The sequence below is a fragment of the Columba livia genome, chromosome 1, assembly GCF_036013475.1.
Source record: "Columba livia isolate bColLiv1 breed racing homer chromosome 1, bColLiv1.pat.W.v2, whole genome shotgun sequence".
Taxonomy (NCBI): domain Eukaryota; kingdom Metazoa; phylum Chordata; class Aves; order Columbiformes; family Columbidae; genus Columba; species Columba livia.
This window is the reverse complement of record NC_088602.1, coordinates 49,239,969-49,253,255: the sequence shown is the minus strand read 5'-3', so window position 1 is coordinate 49,253,255 and position 13,287 is coordinate 49,239,969. Positions and strand designations below refer to the sequence as shown.

General features: G+C 44.0%; 1 protein-coding gene across 1 annotated transcript; it reads left to right on the top strand.

The window, feature by feature from the left end:
• The first annotated feature begins 8,275 nt into the window (after positions 1 to 8,275).
• SLITRK1 (SLIT and NTRK like family member 1) lies at positions 8,276 to 12,814 on the top strand. Its single transcript, XM_005512055.3, has one exon. The coding sequence runs from the start codon at positions 9,422 to 9,424 to the stop codon at positions 11,498 to 11,500; it is 2,079 nt and encodes a 692-aa protein (XP_005512112.1). The 5' UTR covers positions 8,276 to 9,421; the 3' UTR covers positions 11,501 to 12,814.
• Positions 12,815 to 13,287: the final 473 nt, after the last annotated feature.

Genomic DNA, 13,287 nt, shown 5'->3' with positions numbered 1-13,287 from the left:
CATCACTGTTGACTGCATGGCATCAGTTCTGTGTTATTGAATACACACAGCTAATGCAATAAATGGTTATTAAAGACTATTTGAATATGCAGTAATTAGAACTGAAGTGTGTAAGAACTTACCACTGGAAAACGTGTGTTAATGAATGCCAGTCTAGTAAAGCACTACTTTGATGCTGGCCATATTTCTGCCATCACAGTCATGTCTAACTCATCTATATATACATATATATATATATATATATAGGTCTATATCTTTACATACATATACTTAGATGTAAGATCTTGTGATATTGCATTTTAGATTCTGTATGTTTTACATAATAATTTAAAGATAATAAAATCCAGATTCATCCAAGCTAGAGTTTTGTGGGGGCTGAATCCTGGACTTCAGTATGCCTCCATTCCCTTTAGAAATAAGGATCCTGCCTTATCACCTCAGCAGCAACACTGATTTGGATCCTCTCGTCAGTTCATGAAGGACAGAATTGTTTGTGGACCACAATATGAAACAGATCAATAAAATGATTTTACTTAAATAAAAAACCTCAAGAAGTTAAAAGTAGTGGCTGGAGGCTAGTGAAGGCAGTAAGGGATTTCTCAAATCGGCTTTGCCAATGGAGGAAAAAAAAAAACAACATATTGAGTCACCACTGCAACCCTCTGGTTTTACAACAGAGTAATACATCTGAAATCATTTGGGATGCTATGATGTAAAATAGAGTAGTACAATGATTAATCAGGTCACCAACCTCTTCTCCCTTATGTCTCTGAAATGTTATTTAATTAAAACTAAAATGCCATGTGGGATTGGTCCCAGGGTATGGTTTCTAGGCACTGTATAAATAGGAAGAAGGTATTATTTTATTGTTAATAATGTTTCATCTATTCAGTCTTCCCGGAGTTTGCTGATTCCCAGCAACTCTCCTTTTAATGTTCAGACACCCCTGGGTGCTCTCCTAAGGGATTGTTTCAGACAGAATTTCATAAATTTTCTATCAAGAAATTCCATTTCAATGTAATCAAAGCAAAGGAAAAATTTAAATAAACACAATTTAAATAAATGGAAGACAATGAAAGTTATCAAAATCTGATTTCCTGGTATTCCGTTCTGATTTTCTGTTTCCCCATTCTGATTTTCTGTTTCAAAATGTACTTGGTTTTATATTAGAAAACAAAAATAGAAAACATTTCACATTTTAATCAATTCAAATGTTTTGTCTCAGGTTTCTGTTTTCAGCTACACTGAAAATTATTAATTTGGTTTGCATCTTTACCCAATTGGTTGGTTTTGTTTTCAATTTGTTTTGTAGTAGAAAAGAAGGAACTGATAGATTTTCTGAAAACAAAACCATTTCTTCAAACTTCTCATACTCAAACAAGGATTTTTTTTTTTTTCTGAAATGTTTCTTATGTGAGAGGTACTTTGTGTTTCAAATAGTTTATTATTTGTCTCTGAAATCTGTGTGGTTTTTGAAGTCTGAAGTGTGAGTCAGAAAAAAAAAAATCTGAGGAAAGAAAACATTCTTTTTCCCTAGTTAAAATAATTCAATTACAGTGAATTAAGATGTGAATTAATAAGAAAACCAAGGCTTGGTTTTACTGTCACACCACTTAACTACATTAGGCCTCCAGAAAGAAAATGACTGGCATATGAAAGCTTTGATGCATAAAACCAAGTCTGAGAGAGGAGGAGAAGGAGTCAGGAAGAACTTTAGCTTTTAGTTTGGAACAGGCTTATTTATATAAAACAGTGATTCTGTATCTCTAAAATACTGAGGTAGAAGGAAGGACTGAGCCTTCTGAGACTTGGCTCTATTTCTAGTGCTATCAACGGCTTGATATGTGACCTTCCCAAGGTCAGTGCTTCTGCTTTCTGATCTGTCGAGCAAATAAGATTATACTGTATTCCATTGTAAAAGCCTCTGAGATGGGTTGATAAAAAGAGGAAGAACTGGGTATTACTGTTACATAAGATTTGACTTTTCACATGGTACTCCTGAGTAATTATGGTAATTACCTCAGTCACCACATTTGTTCATCCCAGATTTCAAGGCAAATTTGGGCTGCAAAATTCCTTCCACTTCCTCAGACTGGGAAACTGAGGCATGAGAAAGATAAATGAGTTCCTCAGAGTCATACCAGCAAGCTATTGGTGGAGCCAGGAATGGGGCAAGTCTTTGCCTCAGTGGCACGTTCTGCACTCTAAGAAGCACTTCCCCCCTCCATTATCGAAGAATTGAAATATGTTATAGTTACAGCAAAGATGTAACCTCTTACCTACTTTTGTCCATTTAAATAAGCCTTGTGTTGCTGAGACTGAGCCATGAAAATGGATAGGAAAATAATTAATTATTGAAAACACATTATAGATCTATTATTCGAGCTGATGTGATTCAGTGTCATTACTTCTGTAAGCAACAGATTGAAAGTCTGGACACTTTTTTTCCATTTTTTCTTTTTTTTTTTTCTTGAGAAAGATACTTTTCAGTGCCTTGTATAGATCTAAATGACACTGTGATTTGTGTTGCATAGCTTAATTCATGCTCTTCCTGTCTCAACATATGAGTTTTCACAAAAGGATGAAAGTAAGTTTTAACTAACTTTAAATTGCATGAATGCACTTTACTAAACTATCTCAGTCAGTTAAATATGTTGCAGACCAAGCAGCTATTTTAACCTTTTGCTTGTTTGAAAACTCTGATATTTCATGAAAGAATGAAATAAGCAAGCAATCAAGCTACAAAAAGGTCACATTAGTAAAAGTGAAGTACTATATTGTGTATTGATCACACTACACATGAGTCAAGTCTTGCAAGATGTTGAGAATTGTGGTAACAAATGCTTAAAACAATAACACTGGAATGTGTTCAAAAAAATGTGCTGAGGCTAGAATATGGTGCAAATATTATCACTTCTTATTAAGAGCTATAACTTTATACTAGTATTTTCCCTGCTATAGCTGTCCAAAAGAATGATTATTTCTTACAGCTCCAGTTAATTTCACTGCAATATTTGCCCTCAACTTAAATGTATGTCTTTTATCATAAAGAACAAAAATTAAAAACATCTATGTAATCCAGTGCTGCAGTGCTGAACATTGCAATGCCAAACTTAAGAAGCAGGAGCCTCGACTGAAATCCCAGTCCCCAAGTCAAGCAACCAATAGTCTCACACACTGCACTGGGAAAGACAGTATCAGGCCTTCACATCAGAATGGAAAAATCAAAGATTCAGCTTGGAGGAAATTTCAGTGAAATGCTGCAGTGAAATTTCAGTTCACATTCTGGGGTTAGGGCTGCAGCAAAACCATCTCCATCCATCTGTGCTCCACAACTCAAAATTCTCTCCTGAAAACTGCTAACCCACTTCTGTTGTATCAAACTTTCAAAGCATTTAAGTGTGTTTGAGAGTGAGTGAGCAAATGAGTGAGTTTTGGGATGCGAGGAATAAAAGGAGGTGGGTGACTCAGCTCCCCTTCTCTGTCCTTCTAACCAACAGCATAGTGGGCAGAATATACTTTCCTAGCAGAGACACAGGGTCAATTCACTGCTAAGTTGGAAGTGGCTCAGCTCTGTTCCTTAACCTCCCTACAGTACTCTTTTCATTTGAAAACATGCCAGTTCAGCAGACTATGCTTAGGCTGCAGGGAAAAGAAAAAAAAAAAAAAAAAAAAAAAAGGAATAGGGAGAGGAAAAGAAAATATAAATGTCTCTAATGTCTCTGTGAATACAGTCCTTCACCAAGCAGCTATTCTGCATACTTTTACGAGTAAGGACAGTAGTTCTGGGGCTTAGTCCTGTCCTAAGAACTGCTCAAGTATTTTAATGCAACCAATTACAGTTGAAGCTGGGTCAGAAACTCAGATCTATATAAATAGTTTGAATAAGAAACTCTGGTCTGGACCTTGGCCTGGCCTACTCACTAAATACATCTCTTGCTTCCACATCAGCGGAATTTCAAAGTGAAATGACTACGTGGTTTTTATGGCAGACCACATATAGGCTGGATTCAAAATCTGTCCACCTTTTTGGCTTCTGTTCACTTTTCTTACACCTAGTGTTTGAAGCTTTTAAGACTAACGCTGTGACATAGTTGAGCTAAAGTTTCCAACATAAAAATATTGGAAGGTCTGATGAATATGTATACTGGAGAAAGAATGTCTGTTGGTTTTAATACTGGCTCCACAGTCTAAACATTTGATATGTGAAGTCTACGGGTCAAAGGGAAGTACAGTGCAAGCAAGTCCTCCCGGGGGTCTGCACACCCTGGTGGGTGCTGTAAGAAATTGCCTGTACGTTCATGTTTCTCATTGCCTTTCTTTGGTTCAAGGCATCTCAAAAATATTTTTCTTGTTAAGTAGAACAGCTGCAGCAAGAGGGCTGGTAGCCTGGTGGTTGAGGGTGTGAGCCAAGAAAGAGGAACATGTGGGCTGGCTCTTACACTGCAAAAGATAGTTTTTTTTTCTCATCCTGAGCCAGTCTCCTACCCACTAGAGAGAAGTAGGCAAACCACTTCTCTAACTTACTTTTCTTTCTTTCTTTCTTTCTTTCTTTTTTTTTTTTTTTTTTCCTAATCATCATCATCCACCACTGCATCGTTTTGCAAAGCTCCATCTGGTGAATATATCACATGGAGATTAGGAACAGGCTCACACGTCACTGCCCTCAAGAAAATGAAGAAGAAAAATATCTAGTTTCAGAAACCTTGTTAGGTTTAAATGCAATTTAAGTAGAAATTCAGTAGTTCAGTGAAGACTGGCCTATGAAACGTGCTGAGAAAGAAAATTCTGGGAGGAGATCCTTGGTTTTGTTTAATCCCTTCTACCCTTATAAAACTAGATAATCTGAACTGGTTTAAAGTCAGTTTCTGCAGGACTTACATAAACACATAGAGACATCTATGTTAACTTTCACTCCCGGCATAGTCAAAGACTGAATAAAGACATAATTTCAAATGAAATAATGATCCTATGACTTTTATATTTGCTGAGTCCAACATACTTTGTAGCGCACATGTACACACATACATTTGTGTAAATATGTGTGTATGTGTGTGTATGTGTATACACACAGCACCCTGTCTACAGTGTAGGAAGTCTTTATTGTGTGATTGTACCTCCCACAGAAAAATGAAGATGATTTTATATCACATAGGACAATCATTGCAAGAAAGATATCTACAGTAATAAATGTTTGTTCTGCAGAAACTTTGCAGGTGCTCTGAGTTCTGCTTTGCAAGATCTACAATGTTAGTTGAAGTAACTAGTCTTTTAACGTGTCCTGACATAGCACAAATACACCCTTAACCAGAGTTAGTTACTTAGTCATAGGCATGGGGAAATGGGAGACTACCAATTGAGAAAATGTAAAAGTATCCCAGGACCTTTTCCTATTTCAAAGCATTTTCCATATTAGGAGTAAAACTCTAAAGGCAACCATGATGCTCAAGACAATTTTCTAGTGTTTGGTTAAATATGGGACATTACACCCAGAAGAAAGGTATAAGTAGGAAGGTCATTGTCTTAGGCTTCTAGAAGTTGGAAAGGCAAACAAATAAGGAAAAGAATCAAGCAAAACAGACTTGGGTGCTCTTCCCCTCTCTGATCTACAGGAAAATTTGGAGTGGATAATGTGAGCTCTAGTTATTCAACCTATGTATGGATTGTAAAATGGGATGCATATGATGAATTTTAAAGAGCCAGATTCATTGGCATTTCAGTGCTGCATGATCTCCCGCTTTGCCACACTCTGTAAATAAAAGAGTAAAAAAATTAAGTCAGATTGTTCCTGATCAACCTGATCCAGGAGGAAGTATTTCCTTAACACATTTAGAGAAAAGCCTCTTCTCCTAAGATACATGTTTCCAAGCTTTATTCAAGATGATGAGGAAATCTAGAAATTTCGGATTATTGCACTGAGCAAGGACAGATTAATTTCCTGGCTCTGACACACCTTTTCTGTGTAACTTCAAATACCGAATCTAAAATGGATGACACCTCTTTTCTTCCTCTGTGACTTGTCTTCTAGATGCTAACCTTTGCATGGCAGATGTTCTCTCAATACATGTATCATATATCTGAGACATAAATCTCTCTACCTGTTTCCATGGAATGTGGCTGAAAACACAATGGGTTCCTTACCTAAATATTTTGGAAGTTACACAGGGCCCATAAACACTCTTACATCTTCAGGCAAATTTTTTACCACTTTTTTTTTTTTTTTTTTTTCCCCGCTTTGAAATTCTGGGGCCCAGAATGGCTTCCACTAGTTCCCACCTCTCAGCAGATCCCTTAGAAGAAACAGCAATTTGTCCTTCATGCTTTGACAACAGGTCATTGTATCTCTCCTCTTACTTGATTAGGTTTTATTTATTTAATATCTTGTTAATGTTCAGGTCCTCTGGTTGCATTTTGATTGTTTTTACGGTGCCTGAGCAATTTTAATAACATGAAGGTAAAGATGCTCAGAAGCTTTATTCTAAGGTGGGAGGAGGACAAGCTCTTCGGTCCTCCTGCCCCACATCCCGGTGAGCATTCACCAGCCTCCAGATTTTCAGTCTTTCCTCCCCCGACCCTTTACACACAGTGATCTTGTCACTGTTGCTGACAATGGGTGAGTGGGTCTCATACCCCGATCCCCACCTGGACCTTTTCCTTTCCCCCGCTTCCCTCCACGGAGTTTCCTGAGGGCTTCTCGGCCTCCGGCTCCCCTTGCACTTCCAGGCTTCGATTTTTGATCCATAGCAGGTTTCTAGCCAGTCTACCACATACTCCCCTCCCTCCCCGGCCGTCCTCCCCTCCCCGGCCCCCCGCGACATCACCGAGAGACAAAGTCAAAGAAACCATCAGGAGAAATGAATTAATGCGCCTCAACGTGGCGCCAAGTTTCCTTCCGTCTTTTTCTTTTTTTTTTTTCCTAATGAAACCACTAAGATATTTCTTGTGGTGCTTTCTGTCTCAGTGGCATTTTATCTCTTCTGGCCCGTTTGTAATTTATTGGACAGGCTTTTTCAGGGCCAGGATTTCTCTCTTTTTGTCTGTTTTGTTTCCTTCTCCTGTCTCCTTTCTTCCTCCGGCTTCCCCCTCCCTCCGTAATCTCTGCCCACCGTAACGAACCTAAAGGCTAAATCTCCATCCTGGGAACCCGAAGTGTCCACGGTAGCTATTGTAACTTGTCTGTGATATAATTACATTAATTTGATAAGATCATCGTCGGCAGGATGTCTAATTTACTTGCAAGCGGCAGCCAGGGAAAAGCTTTGACCAAATTAGCATGCCGCCGGGACCAGGGTGTGCAGGCTCCATATGGCTCCCTGGCTTTCCCTATAAATAACCCTCCTCCAACCCACCCCCGCGGTCACATCCGCCCCTACCAGTATTGCCGCAAAGTTCACCAGCGGCGCCGAATGGGAGAGGTACAGCCCCGGGCTACAGGAGGCACCCGGCGCCCGGGCCGTCTCTCCTGCCCCCGCCTCCTTCTCCTCCTCCATCTCCTCCTCCTCTTCCTCCTTCTCCTCCTCCGCAGCGCGATTTGACGAGGCAGAGGAAAACGCGGGTTTCCATTTGCACCACCAGAGGTGCAACTGGTTCCTCGCTCGTAGGCATCTGAAACCCGTCCAAATGATGCAGAAACTTTCGTATGCTTGGCTCCTTTCTTTGAGGCCAGGCACCGATTTTTCCACTGTGTAATCTCTTTTGTCAGAAGGGTGGGAGCTGGAAAGGGAGGCGGGGGGCGGGGGAAGGGGGAGGAGAGAGGAGGGGTCGAGGGAAGCAGGCGTTTTATTTCCACAGAGAGGATATTAGGAGTATCCCTAGAGAAATATCTATGTATGTACACATAAGCGTCTCCAGATTTTTACATATAGATAGGAACGTGAAACTGCACAACTGCCCGTTTCAGCCCTCTCTTCCCCTCCTTAAGGGAGACACTGTACTCCGGGGGAACAGGTAGCATGAATTGCTAACAGTGCAGCAATCCCCCCTCCCTACTACCCTTCTTCTCTGTGATCACCTAAATAATAATATATATATATATATAATGCAATAATCCATGGTTGAACATTGCATAGAATGCCAGCAAGATACCAAATCCAGCATGAAATACTATAGACTGTAGGGGAGGAAGAAATGCATTTAAAGCAACGATAAAAATGGCGTGCAGAATAATTACCTGAAATTACTATTCGCTTGACATCCTGACACTAATTCTGTTCAAGCCATTGGGCAATACAGTAAGGCAGACGCACCTTGCTCGTCTGCTTGTGCGCGTGTGTGTGTTAATGGGGGCAATAGGGTACTGCTCAGGAGGAGAGGAATGCTGAAGTTTCCGTCTTAAAATGAAAGAAAAAAAATTAAATAACCCATTTAGGAGAAAGCATCTAAATAGATCGACAGCTTTTAATGCCAACGTTTTTAACGCTTGCCCTGTACGTGGATTGATTTTTTTTTTTCTCCAGCATTCCCTCAGCAGATGGATTTTTGCCACTGCAGCTCAGCAGAGGGTGTCAGATCTTTCAGAGTGCACCAGGTTGAAACGAGCAGAGCCTCTTAGCAACTCTCCCTCTGCGTGCGTCTGAGTGTGTGTGCGAGCGTGCGACTCGGCAGCAGCGGAAGAAAAAGGAAAAGAAGAGCGGGCGAGCGAGGAGGGGAGGCAGCGCGGCCGGCAGGGAGAGGCGAGGCGCGGCGCGGGCGGGCGGGCGGGCGAGCGGGCGGCCCCGGCCCCGCGGCAGCTCCGGCGGCCGGCAGGGATGGGCAACCGCGCAGCGCAGCGGGGGCAGGCGCGGCGCGGCGCCGGCAGCTCGGCGGCCAGCGCTTAGGCTCGGGGGAGCGATTTCAGCACCGGGGGTGCTGGACAGCGCCCGGCGGGCAGCCCGGAGCGCGGCTCCGCGGCCGCGCGGCAAGGTCGGTCAGTCCGGCGCGGAGCCGCGCGCAGCGGCAGCCGCCGCGGCCACCGCCGCCCTCCCCGCCTGCGCCTCTCGAACATGCAGCGGCGGCCGGCGGCCAGCAGCACCGTTCCTGTGCCGGTGAGCCAGTCCGGCCGGCAGACCTCCACTTAGCTGCCCGGGAGGCGTCAGGGAAGGGGATCGAGGAGGAGGAATATTCTTTTTCCTTCTACTTTTTTTTTTTTTTTTTTCGCGTGCCTTGCAGTACGTGCCTGGAGAGTTTGTGGATATAATTATTGACTGGAATCTGGGCTGTTGCAGTTGTGCGTGGGGGGGAGAGAGGGAGAAAGGAGAAAAGAAAGAGCACCCCCCACCCTCCGCCGACCCTCCTTGCTCCCCCTCCCCACATTTTTTTTTCTCCCCCTTCGGTGGCGGTTCGGACATTTGATGTATTGAATGAACTGGAATTCCTTTCCGTGGGAGGAGGATGGTTGCTGTTACTTTGTGATGAGATCGGGAATGCATTGCTGGGTTTAAAAATGCTGCTTTGGATTCTGTTGCTGGAGACGTCTCTTTGTTTTGCTGCTGGAAACGTTACAGGGGACGTTTGCAAAGAGAAGATCTGTGCCTGCAACGAGATAGAAGGGGATTTGCACGTAGACTGTGAGAAAAAGGGATTTACCAGCCTGCAACATTTCACCGCCCCAACTTCCCAGTTTTACCATTTATTCCTGCATGGAAATTCCCTGACTCGACTTTTCCCTAATGAGTTTGCTAACTTTTACAATGCAGTCAGTTTGCACATGGAAAACAACGGTTTGCATGAGATTGTTCCTGGGGCTTTCCTTGGGCTGCAGCTGGTGAAACGCTTGCACATAAACAACAACAAGATCAAATCATTCAGGAAGCAGACTTTCCTGGGGCTGGACGATCTGGAATACCTCCAGGCAGATTTTAATCTATTGAGGGATATTGACCCGGGAGCATTTAGGGACTTAAACAAGCTAGAGGTGCTGATTTTAAATGACAATCTCATCAGCACCTTGCCCCCCAACGTGTTTCAGTATGTGCCGATCACCCACCTCGACCTCCGGGGAAACCGTCTTAAAACCTTGCCTTATGAGGAGGTCCTGGAGCAGATCCCAGGCATTGCTGAAATCCTTCTAGAGGATAACCCGTGGGACTGCACTTGCGATCTGCTGTCGTTGAAGGAATGGCTGGAAAACATACCCAAAAATGCTTTGATCGGCAGAGTGATTTGTGAGGCTCCCACTAGGTTGCAGGGCAAAGATTTAAATGAGACCACAGAGCAAGAGCTGTGCAAAAAGAACAGAGTGGATTCTAGCCTAGCTGCTCCCCCTGCCGAAGAAGAAACCTGTGATCCTGGTCCCATTCCAACCCCCTTCAAAATACATGGCAAAGAAGACCCTGCTACGCCAGGATCTGGTCCAAACGGAGGTACAAAGATTCCTGTCAACTGGCAAATCAAGACCAGACCCACTGCTGCTGTGTCGACTGTTAGTGCGAAGAGCAAACTACAAGCTACCGTGTCCTGCCCACAGATCTGCAGCTGTGACCAGATCCCTGGCTCGGGTTTAAAGGTTAATTGCAATGACAGGAATGTGAGCAGCTTGGTGGATTTGAAGCCCAAGCCGTCCAATGTGCAGGAGCTGTTTCTGAGAGACAACAAAATACACACCATCAGGAAATCCCACTTTCTGGATTACCGGAAACTTAATTTACTCGACCTGGGCAACAACAACATTGCCACAGTTGAGAACAACACATTCAAGAACCTCTTTGATCTTCGATGGCTCTACATGGATAGCAACTACTTAGACACCCTGTCCCGGGAGAAATTTGCCGGGCTGCAAAACCTGGAGTATCTGAATGTGGAGTTTAATGGGATCCAGCTGATCATGCCCGGCACCTTCAATGCAATGCCCAAACTGAGAGTCCTCATCCTCAACAACAACCTACTGAGGTCTCTCCCAGTAGATGTGTTTGCTGGTGTCTCACTTTCCAAGCTGAGTATACACAACAATTATTTCATGTATCTCCCGGTGGCAGGGGTGCTGGACCAGCTCACCTCCATCACCCAGATTGACCTGCACGGCAACCCATGGGACTGTACGTGCCCTATCGTGCCTTTTAAGCAGTGGGCGGAAATGCTGCGCCCCAAGGTGATTATGAGCGACCTAAGGTGCGAGTCCCCTGAAGATTTCTTCAAGGAGGATTTTGAGTCTCTTTCCAACGACGTGATTTGTCCTCAGTTAAAAATCTTGCCCACATTAACTTCTACTAATAAAAACAGCACTGGGTTGACAGAGACAGGTACTCACTCCAACTCATACTTGGAGACCAGTCGAGTCTCTATTTCGGTGCTGGTGCCAGGGCTCCTGCTGGTTTTTGTGACCTCTGCCTTCACGGTGGTTGGCATGCTGGTGTTCATCCTGAGGAACAGAAAGCGGTCCAAGAGGAGAGATGCCAACTCCTCTGCATCTGAGATCAACTCCTTACAGACGGTCTGCGACTCGTCCTACTGGCACAACGGGCCCTATACCACTGATGGGGCCCACAGGGTTTACGACTGCGGCTCCCACTCTCTGTCGGACTGAGGCAGCAGGATGGGCGAGGGCGGTCATCACCCAGGATGGGCCACCACCCAGGACCTGCCCTTCGTGCTCCGGCTGGTGTGGCGGCAAACACCATCCAGGGACGGCTCTGCATCTCAGCCACCTTTTGTGAGAAACAAAACACACACACACACGCCCGCATACTCCCCTTACGACCCCCACAACAAGCACTGAAGCCCGGTGCACTGTGGTGGGGGGGGGATCCCGGTGCCGAGGCTCATCCTCCCAGCTCTGCGCAGCCCGGCGCAGTGGGCGCATCCCCCGCCTGTGCGCTACTGGGGCAGCAACGGACAAGTGAGGACCTGCTTCCTTCGGTTCCGGCAGGGCGAATGACAACTCCTGGTTTTGGTGGGCTTTTGTTCTATTGTGTTGGGGTTTGGTTTGCTTTTTTGCCTCCTTCCCTTGTGGACGGACCCCTCTCCAAGAGGCTGGGAAGAGGAGGGGGGCGGAGGAAAGGCTGGTGTCGGCCTCCTCCTGACAGCAAGGCAGGAGTGAAAAGTTGCACGAAGGCATGAATGTAATGTAAATAAATAACTCCGACTCTGGAATAAACAGAAAAATGGACAAAAAAGAAAAAAAAAAAGTGCTGCATGGCTCGCATGGATACAACGCACCCCAGGGACGCTCCAGCCCCCGACTGGAAGCAGCGTCTAGTTCACAGCATCATCCCTCTTACCTGATAAGTCCCTTCGTATCAAACCTTCTATATACGAAATACAGTATAATAATAAAAAGTGCCATTTCGCCATTTTTGTGTGATCAATAGGCAGTAGAGATCGTACTTTTACCGTGGAAAAAATTGTAAAGGTTTTATTTATGACATAGTTGCATGAATATTCTCATTGGATTTTTTTATTTTATTTTATTTTTTGACGCGGAAATTGCTGGGAGAGATTTGGTTTGTTGATGGTGGGTTGTGTTTCGTTTTTCGGGGGTGTGGGGGTGGGGGAGGAGGGAAGGATTTGGTTTTGGTTTATCTCCTTTATCTCCTTTTTCAATATACATATTCAGTATTGCCTTTCCATCTGAATGTAAAAATTAGTACCCTTGATTTCTATTATGGTAACAGTGTAAACATTCGAAAAAAAAAAAAAAATCCAAAGCAGTTAAGCATGACCAATTAATGTCACTCTAGTGCTTAGGCTGCAAAGTTTAATGGTAGAAAATTCTGTGCTGTTGTAAATCTCACTATAACTTGAGGAAACCAGAACTGAGGAAGCAAGTGAAACTTACTAATTCTATTCGAGGATTTTATAATGGCATATTTTTTCAGTATTAAAGTGAAAATGTTTTCAACTCTGGGTCCTTACCATTTTTCCAGCATCAATTCTTGCAAGCGGCTTATTTGGGTTTAGGGGACAGAGCCTCCTTTCAGTGCTCTGTGTGTGTGTGTTTCTTTCCCTTTCTCTCCCTCTCCCTCCTTCCCTCCCTTCCTCTCCCATTCAATCACAAGCAGAGACACAAACACCCTTCCCTCACCCCTTCCCCACTTCCCCAGTGTAGATAACACACAGAAGTTTCCTGCCCCCTCCCCTCTCCCTCGCCTTTTTTTTTTTTTTTAATAATGCGGCAGAGAATCCCTTTATTAATACCGTGAATCTCTCGCTGCTGCCGCCACCTCTGCTGCACACACTGCAGATATATTAGGGATGTTAGTGGGAATTTGATTTAATTGACTCTGCCTAGCTTGGTCTCATTAAGCCGGAGCCGGATTTCACCGGTCAGCACTTCAGGCCCGTAGGCAGCTTGTCGGCGAGGCGGGGCTGCTG